The sequence below is a fragment of the Prionailurus bengalensis genome, unplaced genomic scaffold (genome assembly GCF_016509475.1).
Source record: "Prionailurus bengalensis isolate Pbe53 unplaced genomic scaffold, Fcat_Pben_1.1_paternal_pri Un_scaffold_87, whole genome shotgun sequence".
NCBI classification, from domain to species: domain Eukaryota; kingdom Metazoa; phylum Chordata; class Mammalia; order Carnivora; family Felidae; genus Prionailurus; species Prionailurus bengalensis.
Window position 1 is genome coordinate 46,938 of NW_025091185.1, and position 19,200 is coordinate 66,137.

General features: G+C 50.2%; 1 protein-coding gene across 1 annotated transcript in view; it reads right to left on the reverse strand.

The window, feature by feature from the left end:
* LOC122478548 (liprin-alpha-1-like) overlaps positions 1–16,047 on the reverse strand; it is a 33,005-nt gene extending 16,958 nt beyond the window's left edge. Inside the window, exons 1-8 of the mRNA XM_043572099.1 lie at positions 15,815–16,047; positions 9,976–10,077; positions 9,498–9,704; positions 8,595–8,741; positions 6,929–7,075; positions 5,265–5,399; positions 3,635–3,718; positions 1,537–1,668 (exon numbers count right to left, since the gene is read on the reverse strand). Of these exons, the coding sequence (XP_043428034.1) occupies positions 1,537–1,668; positions 3,635–3,718; positions 5,265–5,399; positions 6,929–7,075; positions 8,595–8,741; positions 9,498–9,704; positions 9,976–10,077; positions 15,815–15,982 (1,122 nt within the window). The 5' untranslated portion in view covers positions 15,983–16,047. The remainder of the gene's footprint in view (positions 1–1,536; positions 1,669–3,634; positions 3,719–5,264; positions 5,400–6,928; positions 7,076–8,594; positions 8,742–9,497; positions 9,705–9,975; positions 10,078–15,814) is intronic.
* Between the last annotated feature and the right edge of the window lie 3,153 nt (positions 16,048–19,200).

Sequence of the window (19,200 nt, forward strand, 5' to 3'; positions counted from 1 at the left end):
TGAACCCCATAGGCTGCTCGGCTCCAACTCCGCCACATGCGTGCCATTCAGACTTGCGAGCGTGGGGCCGCTCGAAAGCACAGTGGTGGCTCGCCTTGGAGGAAGTGTGAGCCCCAGAGGTCCCCTGCTCCTTTCCAGTCTCAACCGATCACTGAATGATTGAGAGATGGAAATACCTTCTCACGTTGCGTTTCTTATAACTGTTTTTTCAGATTGCCAACTTCTCCTAACAGAGTCTTCTGAGAAAGGTACACACAGTCCTTTACTGTTGATTCTTTCAAACGTTCCACATGCTAGAGCATGCCGATGTTTCTCTTTACCATAACGCAGCACCACAGACAAGGCATGGAGCGGATGGCCATACCAACGAACCGGGTCACATGACCACAGAGTGAAATGCTGTCTGTGAAACTGCAGTAACAGCCTTTACTCATACTTTGTCCATGTACAATTTCTTCACGGATCACTGTCTGACTGTAAGTATGACAAGTTCCTAAGTTTACTTGCAGCAGGTACACTGGTTTGTACTAGCTTTTAGGGTCTGTGATGCCTCAGTCACTTGGGAAACCTGACCTAAGTTTCGTACATATACTTCCAATCTCACATACAACTTTCTACCGAAAGGCTGGCCCCAGTGATCAAGGTAGAATCTCACGTGGGGTATAATAACGCACCTCATAATGGGTTTTACCCAAAACAAGTGTGTCGTGTAATTAGCATTGCTCACTGGTGTCTCCAAGTGCCAATCTTAGGGAAGATTCTGGGCTCATCTACAGGGACACAGGTGTCACCAGAACCGGTAGTATCAGGTCCGCATCCAACTGTCCCCACCAGAGCTTCTCTCACAGAGATGCTATGATACTGCTTCCCTCCCGTTACACCTCAAGTGTATCCGTTATGATGGTGTGAGAGTCCAGGCTTCGACTCTTTGCAACCCAGATGAAAAGAGGGAAGGCAGGAGATGGAACAGGAGAAACTCTGTTTTCAGCTGGTTAAATGCCTGACAGAACTGCGCACTCCTACCGGTCGTTCTGGACAAAAGAGGTAGAAATTAGCTCCCCAGACAAGAACCAGGCTGAAGGTTCCAGCACAGGGGTGGCAAACGAGGGCCTGCCGACCACATCCAGCCACCGCCGGGTCCTCTCAACAAAGGGTTATCGGCACACGGCCCCTCCCCTTAGTTATATACTGCCTATGGCTGTTTCTGTGCCCATCTTTGATTAGCATGAAGCTAGCTTACTCCTTACGTCTCAGTTAGGAAAAGCCTAAAATACTCACTCTCGGGCCCTCCCCAGACCATACTCCTCTTCTAGACAGTGAGACGCACCTTCCCGCACACATACGTCGGGCAGGGACAGGACACTGGGAACTTAACGTAGGCAGTGGGTAACAGCCTGCAGTTTTTCCACGTGAAAGAATCATTTCTACTTTCTGCAGTGGCTGTTAGCCTCTGCTCCACGCTGCTCCTCAGGATCACAACGTGAGCGTCTCCTCTGTGAGGATGGGGGCACTCAGCCGCTGTCTCTCATGTCCTACCTTATCTTCCGCAGCAGCCATTCTCTCTTGTAGATGACGCTGAAGTCGCTTGTCCGATTCATACAGGAGCTTGTCAATAGTGCTGGACAGATGTTGATTAGTCTCTTCCTTTAGTTTTTCTCTCTGCCTTACCTGAAAGAGAAGACGCAGGCTTCAAGCCAAAGTGCGAACACCGGCTCAGGCGTGCGAATGACCAGCGGTGTGACCCACACGCACGCCATCCTCGGCTGCCCCTTCCCACGGCACTCTTTGGCGTGCTTGTGCGTCACTGCCAGCACCGACCTAGCGGGGCACAGAAACGCAGGAACCTGCTTCCCAGGGGTCATCACTTAGCAGGTCCCTTTGTTTCTGGGAAACAAAACACGCATGGGCCCTCACGAATGTCCTCATTATTAGCTCTCAGATGGGCTCAGGAGGCAGATGTACATGCAGGAGAGCATATTCTTAAGGGGATCAGCTGATCTACACACGGGAGGAGGAATATTCCGGGGCGGAAACAGAAGCTCGGATCTGGCCTCAGGGGGAAAGAAATGAATCCATTGACAAAACCCAAAGATAAAACAAAAATCCCCTTTGGGAAAGATTCAGTGGTGAGAAAGACTTTCACCTGTTTTTCGTGAAATTCACACATCTCCTGAACGTTTTGTAATGGAAACTTGTATTTACCTCAGGTAATTTCCGAACGTAACCGCAAAGTTCACGGGTCTGTGTTTTATAGAACTCTCATCAATCGTATGGTTTAAAAACTTGTTTCTACCGCATATCCTGAATTAACCCAAAACAGAAGCGGCGAGGACAGGCCGGCAGGATTCAGGGGCTCCTGCCGGGCGCAGGGCCGTGGGGTACGGGGTACACATGTGCCCTGCAGTCGGGGGGCCCAGGGAGGAGGAAGAGCCCTCAGGACACACCCGCAGGCTAGGCAATGGACAGTCCCTCCAAGTTCGGGCTTCCTCATCTCTAAGCCACACCTGCTGGCACCTCTTTCCTTGGGAGCAGGCAACAGAAAGCACGACCACCACACCTCACACGCAGCAACGGTCATCACTTGGAAAAGACCCTGGCCACCCCACAAGAAGGGATCAGCACCCAAGTATTTTTCAAGCAAAGCAGCTTAAAAGTGTCCTTGCAATTGTCTCAGTTATAATAGAATCCTTATCTCAACACCTGTCCCTCCAAACTACCATACAGTCCTAACGGCAATGAAGTGCTTCTCTAAGTAGGTGAGGTCGAATTCTCGGCCCAAGAGGCTAGCGTCTGGTTGTGCTCGCTTGTGTGCATGTGTCATGGCGGGCTGGGGTCGGCCAACCGAGCCGTCACGCTGGCATCAGAAGCTTCACTCCGCGGAAACTCATGTTTTATTCTCTGACCCTGAGGGCCAAGCACACGAGTTTCTGGTGTAAGTTAAGGGTGAGTGTTTTGAGTTTTCTGGTGAAAACAAAACCTGATGGCCTTGGATGGACGTCCCAAGTTGGGGAGGCTGCTGCCTGCTCTGTCTCCTGGGTGTTTCATGTTGACGTCCGACCAGCTCCCGCAGGGAAAAATCTCAGGGGATTCAAGGGACAGGGGCCTCCCTTTCGTCAAGGCTCGATGACGCTATTCCTCTTCTTAGGAACATCTACCCCGACCTGTGCCTTTACATCTCAAGTAGAAATTCAGGATGTGGGGACCAAGGTCAGGCCCGTGACCTGATTTCAGGACCTCAGTGTCATGTCCTAAGGAAGGAGACCCCTCCTCTAGGCTGCCCTACCCCAGGCCAGTACCTCCGCTTTGGCCAAGGGACACCCACGAGGTCCCGCGTCAACCGTGAGTAGCTGCTAATGAGCTGGTGGGCACGGTGGGCTGTGCGGGTGCCTCCACCCCTAGGCGGCACTGCCTACGGGGCCCCAGCGTCCAGAGAACATTGTCCACAGGCTAGGAGTGTTCACTAACATCCAACTTGCACAAGAGTGCACTGTACCCCTGATGGGATCGAGAAGGGGCCTGGCGTCCACGTGGGGAGAAGTGGGAAACAAGGGACCACTCCCTACCCCCACACCCCCAGCCTGCGCCTCATCCTCAATCACTGCCAGGTGCGCGGCTGCTCCGCCCGGACACGTACCCGCTGCAGTTCTTGGTTCTTTTCCTCCAGCTGGGCCTCCATCTGGCGCAGCCTTTCTTCCATGTTGCCACGCCTCTGCTCGGCCTGTGGGCGACAGCGGGGTCAGAAGAGCTGGCTGCCCCACACCACACACTGTGCCTACGCACGACATGCTGTGAGCGGCCTTCTGCCTGCTCACAGTCCCTACAGGCCTCATGCGTGCCAGTGGGAAACACTGGGCTTCCTTGCTGGTGACCGGGGGTAGGCAACGGTCTCATCCCCACCCCGGGTCCCGGATCCTTGGACGGTGCCTCGTCCCCCGGGAGACACCCCTGTCCACTCAGCAGCAAGCGGAAAGAGCAAACAGGCGTGCTGCCTTCCTAAGCTGGGAAGTTACTTCCAACAACTTAGCTTCCTCAGCAGCACAGTGTCCAAAGACAAAGGGTCGGGCTACACGGCTGACCAGGGACAGGAGACAGGACAGGCGAGAAAAGAAACAGAGACTTGGCATGCAGATCACAAAGGAGGAGAGGCTCTGTTGGAGCCTGGGCCTGTGGGCGCCCAATGCCGCCTGCCCGACTTGATGGCAGCCTTGAGGGCCATTATCCCGTGACGAACCCACCCCCCTTCCCACTGGGACCCTCACTGCACTGGAACCGGTGACACAGAAGCACCGACAGGCTCCCTGCTACAGGTTCCCTCAGCCCAGGTTCCGGAAGGATGGACTGGCTGCCCAGTCATGTGCTCCCTCGTCCTGTGTGCATCACTCGATCCCAGCACAGACTACATCATGTCTGGAAACTACCTCTTCAACTGCTGCCTTCCTCTGTGGGTGGTGAGGGCTGTGAGAGCTGGGAGGGCAGGGACTGTGTCTGGCACGTTCCTCGACTCTATTTGTGGAACCTCCGAGTGAATTCCTTAAAGATTTATTTCTTAAAGGGGTGTCTGGGTGGCTCAGTCAGTCGGGTTCTGACTCTTGGCTTCAGCTCAGGTCATGAACGCAAGGTTTGGGCGTTCGAGCCCTGGGTCAGGCTCTGTACTGATAGCATGGAGCCTACTTGGCATTCTATCTCCTTCTTTCTGCCCCTCCCCTGCTCATGTATGTGCCCATGCTCGCCCTCTCTGTCTGTGTCAAATAAATGAACATTTAAGAATTTTTTAAAATAAAAACGATTGTGTTTAAAAGAGGATAGGATTTTCTCATTTCTCGGAAAAATTCTATGCTTTCTTTGTTTTGTTTTTTTTTTCCTTCGGTAAGCTCTACACCCAACGGGGAGCTCAGACTCATGACCCTGAGATCAAGAGTCCCAAGCTCCACTGACTGAGCCGGCCAGGCACCCCTGTCCTTCTCTTGCCCAAGGCTACTATCTTGAGCTTTGAGTCGCTGACTTAAGTCTGAAAAGCAGTGAGTCTTAGATGCAGCCAACGGCAAACAGCACACGTCAGACAAAACCGGAGGGAACAAAACTGGGGATGATGCCTGCTGTTTGAAAAGCATTCCAATCTCAGACAAAGTAGCACCGAAAACAGATCTCAGCTGGTTCGCGGACTTTGGCACGCCGACGTTACCGGTGAGAAATGAGATACAAGCACGGACCGCCATGAAAATGACATTCCCACCATGGGACCCAGAAGGAAACGGGGGCCCCACCTTGCAGAGGGTGGCCACCCTCTGGGCCGGCTCGGCTTCCACCTCGGGCAGCGACTTGGCCTTCCTCGGGGTCGGCTGCAGCTTCCGCTCCGCCACCTCCAGGCGCTCTTGCAACTGGCGGTTTTGATCCACAGTCTAGGAAATGAAGGCAAAGCATCAAAGTGTAGCAAGTCTTCTCTCCGTTTCCATTTTTATTAAAGTGAAACAAAATCTGAATGCAGAGATCTGCTGTTAGTTCTGACCGAAGCCAACAGTTTGGTAGGTGCTTCAGAGTAAACCTTTCCTTTCTGCAAGGAGTCACCCACGGCCTTGGTCCTCCTTTCACTACGCAAAACATGTCTTGCCAAACTCTTTGCTCTTCTTCAGTATCTTCAAAGAAGTCTTTCCAAAGACAAAGTTCCCACACATTAAAGAAAACCCATCTTCTGGAGGAGCTTGCCCGTTCTTCCTGACCAGTAAACGAGAGAAGGGTGAGGTCCTAACCCTTCGTAAACATATTTATACTGGGGTCCGAGGGCTCCCTACATAGGACATTCTGAGGTGGGCACATCAGCCAGCACAGAGCTTCTGAGAGCATGCCTGATGCCAGTTGAGTTCTTTTTGGAAGTGTACCATTATTCAACAAAAACACTCTCCCTCTTGACCAAAAACGTGGAAACCTTCAACGTGGAAAAGTTAGACACGAGATTTTTTGTTAAAGGACTTGTAGGGAAGCCGAGGTGGCTCAGTCGGTTAAGCGTCCACCTTCGGCTCAGGTCATGATCTCATAGCTCATGGGGTCAACCCCGCCTCGTGCTCTGTGCTGACAGCTCAGAGCCTGGAGCCTGCTTTGGATTCTGTGTCTCCCTCTCTCTCACTCTGGCTCCCTTTCTCAAAAATAAATAAGCATTAAAAATATATAAAGTCATTTTAAAAATCATGTACAAGGTGAGGTTTTTGCAAGGTTAACGTTTGTTCCCACAGACTCCTTCCATCTTCTGTGTGCATATAGCTCTGTGTGTATATACAGACCGCGTATCATGCTTTAAAACCCTCCAAAATAAATCACATGCTGTACACATAGTATTTCGTGATCTGCCCTTTACACTCATGCTTTGGAACATGTTACGTGCTCTCAAACAGCATTCCTCGATGTCATTTTAATGGCTTCCTAGTATTTCACTTTGATTATCATGTTGGGTCGACTGACACATTTGACAAACACACCAGACAAAGCTCTCTCTGTTTCCAAGAAGCTGGATGTGGTGTTCCTGTTCAATGCCGGATGACCTGAGACAACCAAGGAAGAGACGTGCTGCTTCCCAAAGCACAGGGTCTCACATCCTCACGCCAGACTGTGCTTCTGCCCCGGCCATTCCCCCCGATCTCAGGTACTAACCAAAATGGCCAGCTGCCTACACATTCCCGGCCACTCCCTGCTCCTTTGGAAACAGTGCTAACAGGCAACAGAGTAACGTGCATGTAAGACAAGACAAAGAAGGAATCAAGGAGGGGAGCCCCATAACATGCTTCCATAAAATTCGAAAGAATTAAACCCTGGACGTTGAAGTAACCCCGCTGGTCAACACAAGAGTCTAAGATCCTAAAACCTTGACATTGACACTTGGTCCTTAACTTGACTTGTAATTAATAAAAGTGGAATGAAGTTCAACGAAACCAACGACCTGTCGATGCAGAGAGTCCTTCTTTGCGATCTCGTTTTCAAGTTTATCCTTGAGGTCGTGCAGAGAGGTGGCTTTGTGCTGTGCCCTGAGGCAGCGCTTCTCAAGGGTAGTGATCCTGTCTTGCATGTCTTCCTTCTGGGCCACGGCCTACAGCAGGTATTTCAGAGGGAAAACAGGGAAAGAATTAGCGTACGACACATTAACACGCTCCAGACACAAAAACCGGGCGAAATCCTCATTTTCCAAACAAACAGAAAAGTAGCATCCTCGGGGTACCTGGGTGGCTCAGCCGGTGTCGCTTTGTGAGTTGGCGCCCGCCCCGCGTCAGGCTCTGTACCGACAGTGCGGAGGCTGCTCAGGATTCTGACCAGTTACCCAGGCTTATTCTTTCCCAGGTGTTCAAAGACAAACGGATAATAAAGTCTCCCGGAAATCACCTCGGTTGCCTCCGGACACCGTTGAGCTTTCCACAGAACAGCGACTTGCCTCTGGAGGCACACACCATGAGACAACCATCCTTTTTCCGGGGAAAAGGTGGATGAAATCTCATCCAATTACCACAGAGTTGAAGCAGCAGTGTTAACAAATGGAAGCCAAACTCCACCTTTCATATAACTGGAAGTCATCTTCTATAGCCTAACCCTGTAACAACATTGTATCCCATGGTATCTGACACTGCCAATGGAACCAGAACGTCCTGCCCTGCTTTTCTTGTCCAACACGGGAAAGATTCCTCTTCCAGCCCTCCGTGTTTACTAAGCAATTTATGTCAGCAGTCTCAAGAGTGAAAGTGATGAGTCCTAAGAAATGATTTCCTAAATTCTCTGCATCTTGAACTCTGCTGAGGGGTCTCTCCCCACCTTTGCCAAACAACAACTTCACTGAACAGGTTCTATAATTTCTGCAAATACTTTTGTTTTAAATTCTGACACGATCTCCCCCACACTAGGGTACTAAACAGACTGCTCGTGCACTTACACCCTCAAGGGTCTGACAGGGTGTTCCGAGGTGGCATTTCCGGGCTGGGGGTGGGGTGTGCGGGGACTGTCCGCAAAGGGCAGCTCACAGTGACAGGAGGAGGCACAGAGAAACCATCCTACCCTTACTAGTTTCTGTGACAATGATCAGATTCCCATCGACGTCCACACGTGCAGAAGCGGCCGCACTCCTCCATGACCTTACACCAGAACCAGCGGGCTGCGCCTCGCTCACTCTGACCGCCACGACCAGGGGCACGGAACCCCTGGGAGGAGGGCAGGGCGGCAGAGGTGGCCGTGACGGCCCCTGGCAGCGCCGCCCCCGCAAGGCCGTGCCCCCGGAAACGACCTGGCAGCACCACGCTGGTTCCTACGTGCCGAGTGTGTTCCCAAAACGGACCGAGAGCATGGCATGGGCCAAGCTCAGGTGGCCCACACTCCACACCCGAGGCCACTCTGCCGCCTGCCTGCCAGGCCTCTGCAGGGGAGAGTCCAGGGAGGACAGATTCCACCACACAGACGGGGAGGCAGCCCGCCCAGGCCCCGGAGTCACGTCCCGTTCTGCTGCTACTTCTACCAAACTCCAAACGTTCAAAACCCGTGGGAGACGAAGGACACACGGGGCAAGGCCGAACCAAACACCCCACGTTAGGCTCGACGATGGCGTGGCCATTTCAACTGACACTCACTTCACGGACATCTCTTTGTAATATGGTGTTCCTTGCTTCAGAAAGGATGAGGTCTTTCCTTGAGGTGTCTAGGTCCTCTTCCAGCTTGGCCACGAGAATGCACAGGGTAGTCAGGAGCTCTTTCACCTGGCTCTGCACCTTTGACACTCAGAAAGGGAAGCAACATGTGAGGGCCCCCACTGCTAGTCTTCCTATGTTGTTTTTTTTTTTCAATGTTTATTTATTTTTTGGGGGACAGAGAGAGACAGAGCATGAACGGGGGAGGGGCAGAGAGAGAGGGAAACACAGAATCGGAAACAGGCTCCAGGCTCTGAGCCATCAGCCCAGAGCCTGACGCGGGGCTCGAACTCACGGACCGCGAGATCGTGACCTGGCTGAAGTCGGACGCTTAACCGACTGCGCCACCCAGGCCCCCCGTGTTGTTTTAAAAACAATGGATAAAAAGGAAACCCCCTCCAATCAAATCCTGGGATGATGTCTGGAGCTGAACTCTGCGTGTGGCCCCTAATTCTTCTACGAAACTACACCCCTCCAGTGCCACACGTAACTGCTCTCTCACCTGGAAACAAAGGGATTGAGTTGGTACACAGAGGTGTTTCATTAGTCCTTACTCTACAGTTACCCTAAGACCCCTTCGCCTCAAAGAACATGACAGAATGCTGGTAAGCTTTTTCACGGATGCTCCTGTTCACAAACTTGCTTGTTAACCCCTTTCAATTTTACATTCGAGACAAATCTTCCCCGAAATAAATTACATTATGCAATCTGTACTAGCCAATCGATACACACAACATTTCCACCAACTACTGCTTTTTAACCATACAGACCTGTCTTCTTACAAGAATTCAAGAAGATGAAAAGGAAACTCCAGTCACACAAACACACAAAGTGTGCCTAGAACACACAGCATGTGCACAAATTGAGAACCGCTGTGGCTAGGCACACCATTTCAGCCTCGGTTTTGTCCTTCTCCAATATGGAGTTGAGGACCTTGAGCACCTCCACCTCACTGGACACGCCGGCAGGAGTCTTCGCCTGTCGCCGTATGACTGTTTTTTGAAGAGCTCTCTCGTGCCTGGAGACGAGGAACTCCAAATGTTCCAGCAGCAGCTGGCGGGAGAGACAAAAGGAAAACCGTGTTTCAAGAACACCTTCAATTCCGGGCCTCAAGTTCACCAAATGCAAAACCAAGTCTGAATCCTTTCAATTCAGATCCCAGGTAGGGAGCCACCCCCTCGAATGTGTGAAAATAGCCTTACTCCTCCTCACGGATCAAACAAGGTTTGAGAACAATAGGTCCCAGCCAACTCCACGGGGACATGTGGACAAGGGGCATGAATGGTGTCCTGTGTTTAAAGACACTGGCAGTGCGCCTACTGACCCTGGTGTTGTTTCTCTCCGCCTTCAGGTTGGCGATCTCCTCCTCTCTCTGCATTAGCTGCTCCCTGCAGGCGTGGAGCTCTGCAGCGAGAGCTGCACACTCCTGGGGTCGGAGAGGGGACAAAAGTGGAGAGACACAGGGGGTCTTTACCAGAGCACACCAGGCCTCCGTGGCCCTCCAGAGTCCCAGCACCCACCACCCTCAAGTAGCATCACACACACCAGTCCCCTCCTCACCACCCACAGGAGTCCCGGGGATTTTCGGAGGGACCGACACTCAAGGGGACAGACGTTTTCAGGTGCCTGGCAGGTCTAGGACTCAGGAACTCTGCTGACTCGGGAGCAACAGGCCGAGAAGCCTCCTGCCCATCCGCAGCCTCTGGCCTCGTCTGGCAAGCAGGCTTGTGGAGCGGCAGTGGGGAAAGGCTGACGGTCCTCAAAAGCTGCTGTCTTAGCCTGAACCCCTGGCTCAATCAGACTCAACCCTACCCGATGGACTTTTCAAAAATGATGGTAGGACTCTTGACGAAAGGGCGAGTTTACGACTTCTTTCCATAGGCAAGCAGGAAATATTATGGAGGAAGGGTTTCTGAGGAGAGTGATGCCAGGGCCCACCACCCCGCGTGGGGCTTCTCTCCCGCCAATACTGAGCGCCCGCCCAGGACATGGCCTACAGGTGGGCTCCAAGGAGGTGGACGCACACTCTCCAGTCAGTCGAGCGCAGAGTCCGGTGCAGGGCTCAATCCCTGAACCATGACATCATGACCTGAGCTGAAACCAAGAGTCAGACGCTTAATGCCCTGAGACACCCAGGCGCCCCAGAGCTTTGGTCTCTGTAGGACAGACGAGGGGATAAACGTTCACTTAACAACTGACATTCCAAATAAAGAGAGTTGTTGATTTCAGCAATTCTAGAAAATCCAAGTACAAACTGGTGACATACTTCAATTTCTTTCATAAATTAACCCTTTCCAAATCAACGGAATGTCACCACAGAACTGACCACGTTCCTTGCAATCTGACTTGACAAGGTGAACCCACAGAAGCCTATCTGATCCTTGAGGTAGGACTGTGCAGGCCCATTTCTATGTGGGGATTTTTGTTCCAATAAATACATTGGAAACTTTTCTGGAGATGTGTGACATTTGGAAAGACTGGCAGATGAGCTGAGCAGCTACGAAGTATCAAAACTAGTAAGTAAACGGGAGGCCACGAGTGCATGAAATATACGCAGATACTAGGCTATTAGAGCATTTCCTCCCCGAAAACATACACAAACCTACTCTAACAAGAGAAAACGTATCATTTTGCACACAGAAACTGACCGTACCTACATGGTGCCATTTGCAGTCAAGAGAAAGGCAAACCAATGTGGAGACGCAGGATTAAGTCCTAACCGCATAACACAAGCTGTAGCAGACGCTGTCCTCTGGGGGAAGTGTGCACCACCTCCTGTTGCTATTGAGGTCCCCTCAAGTGTTGCACGAATCCACGAATCTCCTACTCAGCTCTTGGTAAGCACTTCCTTTCTCCAGTAAATCAAGCACCACAGGAGAAGTGATTTCTCAGGGTTCCTGCATCATTTTCACCATGTTAAGGGCAATACCATGAACCTTAATTACATCCTGGGACCCATTTGAAGTGTCCCCAGGGATGCTGGACGTGCTCCCGCGATGCAGAGAAGACTCATGGTATGACAAGAAAAGGCTGAATGGCCTGACACGTCCTGAGGTCCACAGCTGCAGCTGCCAGCCGGCCAGCGTGAGGACCATGGAGGCACAAAGAAAGGGAAATTCTCGAAGCTCTCGCTGCGGCTACCCCAGCACACGCAAAAACCTGGTGCTATTTGTGAGACATCTTTGTGTCTCGTGTGGAAGATGTGGCATCTCTGTGGATGTAGGACTGCTGTGAGACGGGCACACCTGCAGACTCAACTCAAACTGCAAGACAAGTGAAGACCTGACATCACGACGTAAGGCAGAAGGAAGGGAAGGAGCGAAAACTGGCACATTTCAATGCAGGCACAGGATAGCTTGGTGATTTTAGAAAGGGGTTTGGCTTTGAAAATGGTCCAGACGATAGGAGAAGCAGCTTCCACCACGAAGAAGAAGGACACAGTTTCCCAGACGCCCGAGAGAAGATTGCAGAGAAGCAGGAACTACCATCCACCGCATGTCAACCACTCCAACACAAAAAGTGAAAACCCAAGAAAATCAGTTGAGGAGACCATGGCTGCCTGCACAGGTTTTTCATGCAGAAGGAGGTGCCCTGTCGGGGGGAAAATGCCACAAACGACATTTATTCACGAGAAAGACAAGTGAGCACCAAGATGTTGGGTAGGAAGGGGTGAAGCAGCGACCGAATGAGCGGACACAGGCGGGGGTGTGAGCAGGGCGGCTGGCCCTGTGTAGGAAGCTCACCCCAGGTTCCTGAAGGCAACAAGTCCCAGTGGCCAGTGGTCTGGCTGCACAACCAGAGCCCTTGCCCTGGACCAGTTCCATCCCGGCTCTGTCCCTCAACTCAGGAAGTACGCTGAGAGCAAGGGAATGTCCTCTAAAGTTCTTCTGACATCGGACAATGTCCTGGCCACCCAGAACCCCACGGGTCACCACCAAACGTGTCTTGGTGGCTCACTCGCTCCGGAGCGCAGCGGGTCTAAGTCAGCCTGCGGACCAGGGGCCACGAGGACTTGTGAGGCTCATGGCACAGGCACGTTACAAGAAGGACAGTCAATGCTGCCAAAGAGAACCGCCACAGAGGGAACATTATGAAAGTCAGGAAGATGCCAAGGGACGTTACAAAAAACTCTGGGGAAACCATCAAGCCCAACACAATCAAGAAATCCCTGCTAGAGATGACTGTCCATACGACGTGCGTGATTTCCAGGACCTATGACACAGCCAATCAGGAAACTCATGACTGAGACTGTGCATATGGCAAAAAGAAAAAAAAGAAAAAGAAAAAGAGTTGGGGGATGCAGGGATTCAAAATGCGTATCCTACAGAAGGTCACGAGCACAGAGAAAAGCCCAGAGGAGGTCACAGAAGAAGACAGCAGAGAGAGGAGATCTGGCGAAGCAGACGGAGGGCGAGGAAGGTGGCATGGAAGCGGCATCGCTGGAAAGCACGCTGCCACCAGGAGTGATCCGGCAGAGTCTCGGCTCCTTTCCCACATGGACCCTTCCATGACAAGGGCGCTGGGACTAAAGCCAGCCAGCCGTCTATGGAAACATTGGCCAGGAACAGAGAGGCCCTTGTGGAAAGCTGCACAGACAGTGCCCGCCTCCACCCCCATACCGCCAGGCCCCAAGGCCCAAGACTGCCCCATCTAGCGGGTCCCCCCCACCCCATGCAGGTCTGCATATCAGCACATTTGTGAGGACCCACCCCCACTTTCCAGACAGCAAATCCTCACCAAGGTGCTCAGTGAACCACTTCGCCTGCCATGCACACGTCTGTGCGTGAAAATCGAGGGAGCATGCAGCCAGGCCGCCCGGGACGCATGTGTGTCACCACCACCTAAGCGTTCATCAGGAGGAACATCGTGTGGAGACTTGTGTGCACTTGGACAGCCTATCCTCACACGGGCATAAGGGCAGTAAGATCTGACATAAAACGAATAACGTGTTGTTCCATAACCTGGCTTTCAAAAAATGACATTTCCTTCTGGCAGGTCTCTCTCGGTCCCCGCCCAGAGAAAATGCCTCTCAGCCTACTATCACAGGCTGTTTTTGTAATGTAACAATGTGTCCAGACTGTATTAGGAATATGGCTGTAAAACTGCAGGCTAGAAAAGCTTTGTAACCATGCATTCACCCGTGTATCTCCTAGGCCATGGCGAAGCAATCGTACTGAGTACACCAGGCCATCATGAAGCATTCACCCTTCATTGGTAATGCATGAATTGTTACATCCGTAAATACACAGGAATCTTTCCAATTCCTCCCATTTCTGATGCACAGTGCTAAGGATACACGTAACAACAGCGTAGTGTGTCACCTGAGACAGCACTGATGTGGGTTCTGATAGACAATTCATTCTAGAAACAGATGGAGAATAAACTCAGGGATCAATACAGCGCAGAGCTGTGCACCTATTTCCCTGTGACGTAAAACTGTTTCTCTAGCTTACTTGACTCGAAGAATATAGTATATGACACATACAAGATACAGGTGCTAATGCACTGTTTTTCTCTCTACTCAGGTTACTGGACAACAGGAGAGTTTGAACAGTTAAGTGTTCTGGGGACCAAACCTTATACATGGATTTTCAATTGTGGGCAGGGTGGAACCCCGAACACCAAGTTGTTCTACGGACAGCTCTACTCATCCTCGGGGAAGAACGAAGCAAGCACGACCTTTGTGAACAACAGAAAAGAGGAAAATAGAAATAGATTTTCTGTTTTAATTTTGTAATGTCATTCTTTATTCCTTAGAGACGGAGAGCAGCAGGGGACGGGCAGAGTGAGAGGGAGACAAGGAATTGAAAGCAGACTCCAGGCTCTGGGCTGTCAGCTCAGAGCCCGTCTCGGGGGTTCCCTCGCCAAGAAAAAGTTCATGACGGGGCCAAAGTCAGCCGCTTAACTCACTGAGCAACCTAGGAGCAGAAAAGGAGAAGTTTAGACGGTCCTTGTACACAAGGCATACGTGTTTCCCCAAAGGAGTTAGTGACCAAGTTGCTCAGGAACACCCAGCACTAAGTGCCAGCAGGCAGGACACAGATTCAGAAAGAAAGGCCGTCTTCTCAGAGAGAGAGGCGTATTGTACACGGATGGGGCAGAACGCCAGCATCTCTGCACAGCAGGAGGCGCCCCCCGCCCCACAGCCAAGCAGCTGCGAGGTGAGTGGGGCCGGCGCAGGGAAGACCGCAGGACTCGGCCCCTCCCCGAGTCCACCCGAGTGATGACAGGGTACAGATCTCCAGAGACCTCACAGATGGCCTCTGAGACAGGCAAGCTCCACGCCACAGGACCCACGGACCAGCAGGGAGAGGGAAGAGCAGGAAAGAGGCAAAGCCATCTCCCTGGCTTCTGACCACCAGACCAGGGAGCAAGCTGCTCTGTTCCCAGGAGGAGGCACAGGTGTGGGGAGGAGGGTGGTGGCCCGTGTGGAACTCAAAGAGCCCACAGTCCGCCCAGATGGACCTTCACTACGAGGTGCTTGGAAAGACGTCCGGGAGACAGAGTGGGGTGCATGAAGGAGAACACAGGGCAGCCGAACCTCCCAAGGAAAACCGCCTCCCCGAGTCTGACCCACACCGACCCATGGGACAAAACGGCCACCCTGCAGCCGCACTGTGCACACGTTCCCCCATTCCACCGAACCACACACTCCCATGCCGTTCTATGACTCTCCGTAAAACCGCATACGTCTCTGGGCGAGGTAACTGCAGCACATAGTGTTCAGCACCTAGTACCGTGCCTGCCACGCACTCCAGAACAGGTGAATACTTTAGTGTACGCCTTGTACCCACACACGTAAATATTACACACGCTGCTTTTAAACATTACGTAGTTCTGTATAGGATATAAAGACGCACACTGTCCTGTGCTTTATGAGATGGGTGATGTGAGGGGCTTGTACCTGTTGCCTAAAGCACGAATCTTAGCGCTCAACCCACACATTAGAAGGAGCCACTCTACCCAATGACGTCTACACTGCATCCATTCTTGTCTCCTCCCCCAACCCACTATCCACACAGAACCAGCACCAGCTTTCAAAAAATTCAACAACATCATGCCAGTCCTTCCCCCTGAGGACACAACGACCCCAGGCCCTTTTCTGAAAACCCAACTCCTTACGGGGTAGGTTCTGTCCCAACACCAGCTGCCTGGTGCCTCACCTGGCTCCGCTTCCGCTTCCATCGCTCACAACAAAGCCAAGCTCCTCCTTGACCCCGGCCTTTGGCCTCGGAGTCACACTGCTGGGAGAGTGCTCGGTCAGCCTCAGCTCCCGAGCGACCTCTCCGGAAAAGGCCTTTCCGGAACCACGGTGCACAAGTAAGCGACATTTCCTCCTAACCCCTTCACTCGTCCAGATACACTCTTCTCAGCTGTGCCTCCACCCCCGTCTCCGAGGAGCACAGCAGCCAGAGCCTGGCGACCACAATGGTGCAGAGTCACAAAAGGGCTCAACAAGGGTGGGTGGTTGTGTCTCTGCAGATGATTCGGGTGCACCAACACAGAAGCCCTTTTTGTGGGGGCTACACTGTACACATACAGACATCATAAGGACTCTAAACCCGTATCTTTCTATAATAACACGGAATGTAAATGGACCAAATGCGCTAACCAAAAGACATAGGGTATCAGAATGGATAAAAAAACAAGACCCATCTATTTGCTGTCTACAAGAGACTCATTTTAGCCCTGAGGACACCTTTAGATTGAGAGTGAGGGGATGGAGAACTATTTATCATGCTACTGGAAGCCAAAAGAAAGCTGGAGTAGCCATACTTATATCAGACAGACTAGACTTTCAATCAAAGGCTGTAACAAGAGATGAAGAAGGGCATTTCATAATAATTACAGGGCCTATCCATCAGCAAGAGCTAACAATTATAAATGTCGATGCGCCGAATACAGGAGCCCCCAAACATAGAAAACAATTCCTCATAAACATGAGCAACCATATTGATAAGAATGTGGTCAATGCAGGGGACTTTAACACTCCACTTACAGAAATGGATAGATCATCTAGACACACGGTCAATAAAGAAACAAGGGCCCTGAAGGATACATTGGATCAGATGGACTTGACACATATATTTAGAACTCTGCATCCCAAAGCAACAGAATATACTTTCTTCTCGAGTGCACATGGAACTTTCTCCAAGATAGGTCATATACTGGGTCACAAAACAGCCCTTCATAAGTATACAAGAATTGAAATTGTACCATGCATACTTTCAGACCCCAAGGCTATGAAGCTTGAAATGAACCACAGGAAAAAGTCTGGAAAACCTCCCAAAGCATGGAGGTTAAAGAACACCCTACTAAAGAATGAGTGGGTCAACCAGGCAATTAGAGAAGAAATTTAAAAATATATGGAAACCAACGAAAATGAAAATACAACAATCCAAACGCTTTGGGATGCAGCGAAGGCAGTCCTGAGAGGAAAATACATTGCAATCCAGGCCTATCTCCAGAAACAAGAGCAATCCCAAATACAAAATCTAAGAGCACACCTAAAGGAAATAGAAGCAGAACAGCAAAGGCAGCCTAAACCCAGCAGAAGAGGAGAAATAAGAAAGATCAGAGCAGAAATAAACAATATAGAATCTAAAAAAAACTGTAGAGCAGATCAATGAAACCAAGAGTTGGTGTTTTGAAAAGATACACAAAATTGACAAACCTCTAGCCAGGCTTCTCAAAAAGAAAAGGGAGATGACCCAAATAGATAAAATCATGAATGAAAATGGAATGATTACAACCAATCCCTCAGAGATACAAACAATTCTCAGGGAATACTATGAAAAATTATATGCCAACAAATTGGACAACCTGGAAGAAATGGACAAATTCCTAAACACGCACACTCTTCCAAAACTCAATCAGAAGGAAAGAGAAAGCTTGAACAGACCCATCACCAGCGAAGAAATTGAATCGGTTATCTAAAATCTCCCAAGAAATAAGAGTCCAGGACCAGATGGCTTCCCACGGGAGTTCTACCAGACGTTTAAAGCAGAGATAATACCTATCCTTCTGAAGCTATTCCAAGAAATAGAAAGGGAAGGAAAACTTCCAGACTCATCCTATGAAGCCAGTATTACTTTGATTCCTAAACCAGACAGAGACCCAGTAAAAAAAGAGAACTACAGGCCAATATCCCTGATGAATATAGACGCAAAAATTCTCAATACGATACGAGCAAATCGAATTCAACCGCATATGAAAAGAATAACCCACCATGATCAAGCGGGATTCATTCCTGGGATGCAGGGCTGGTTCCACATTCGCAAATCAATCAACGTGATACATCACAGTGAGAAAAGAAAAGATAAGAACCATATGAGCCTGTCAATCGATGCAGAAAAGGGCTTTGACAAAATTCAGCACCCTTTCTTAATAAAAACCCTTGAGAAAGTCGGGATAGAAGGGACATACTTCAACATCATAAAAGCCATTTATGAAAAGCCCACGGCTAACATCATCCTCAATGGGGAAAAACTGAGAGCTTTTTCCCTGAGATCAGGAACGCGGCGGGGATGCCCACTCTCACCGCTGTTGTTTAACATAGTGTTGGAAGTTCTAGCATCAGCAATCAGACAACAAAAGGAAATCAAAGGCATCCAAATTGGCAAAGATGAAGTCAAGCTTTCCCTTTTTGCAGATGACGTGCTACTACACATGGAAAATCTGATAGACTCCCCCAAAAGTCTGCTAGGCCTGATACATGAATTCAGCAAAGTTGCAGGATACAAAATCAAAGTACAGAAATCAGTTGCATTCTTATACACTACCAATGAAGCAACAGAAAGACAAATAAAGAAACTGATCTCATTCACAATTGCACCAAGAAGCATAAAATACCTAGGAATAACTCTAACCAAAGATGTAAAAGATCTGTATGCTGAAAAGTATAGAAAGCTTATGAAGGTAATTGAAGGAGATATGAAGAAATGGAAAGACATTCCGTGCTCATGGATTGGAAGAATAAATATTGTCAAAATGTCAATACTGCCCAAAGCTATCTACACATTCAATGCAATCCCAATCAAAATTGCACCAGCATTCCTCTCGAAACTAGAACAAGCAATCCTAAAATTCATATGGAACCACAAAAGGCCCCGAATGGCCAAAGTAATTTTGAAGAAGAAGACCAAAGCAGGAGGCATCACAATCCCAGACTTTAGCCTCAACTACAAAGCTGTCATCATGAAGACAGCATGGTATTGGCACAAACACAGACACACAGACCAATGGAATAGAATAGAAACCCCAGAACTAGCCCCACAAACGTATGGCCAACTCATCTTTGACAAAGCAGGGAAGAACACCCAATGGAAAAAAGACAGTCTCGTTAACAAATGGTGCTGGGAGAACTGGACAGCAACATGCAGAAGGTTCAAACTAGACCACTTTCTCACACCATTCACAAAAATAAACCCAAAATGGATAAAGGACCTGAATGTGAGACAGGAAACCATCAAAACCCTAGAGAGGAAAGCAGGAAAAGACCTCTCTGACCTCAGCCGTAGCTATCTCTTACTCGACACATCCCCAAAGG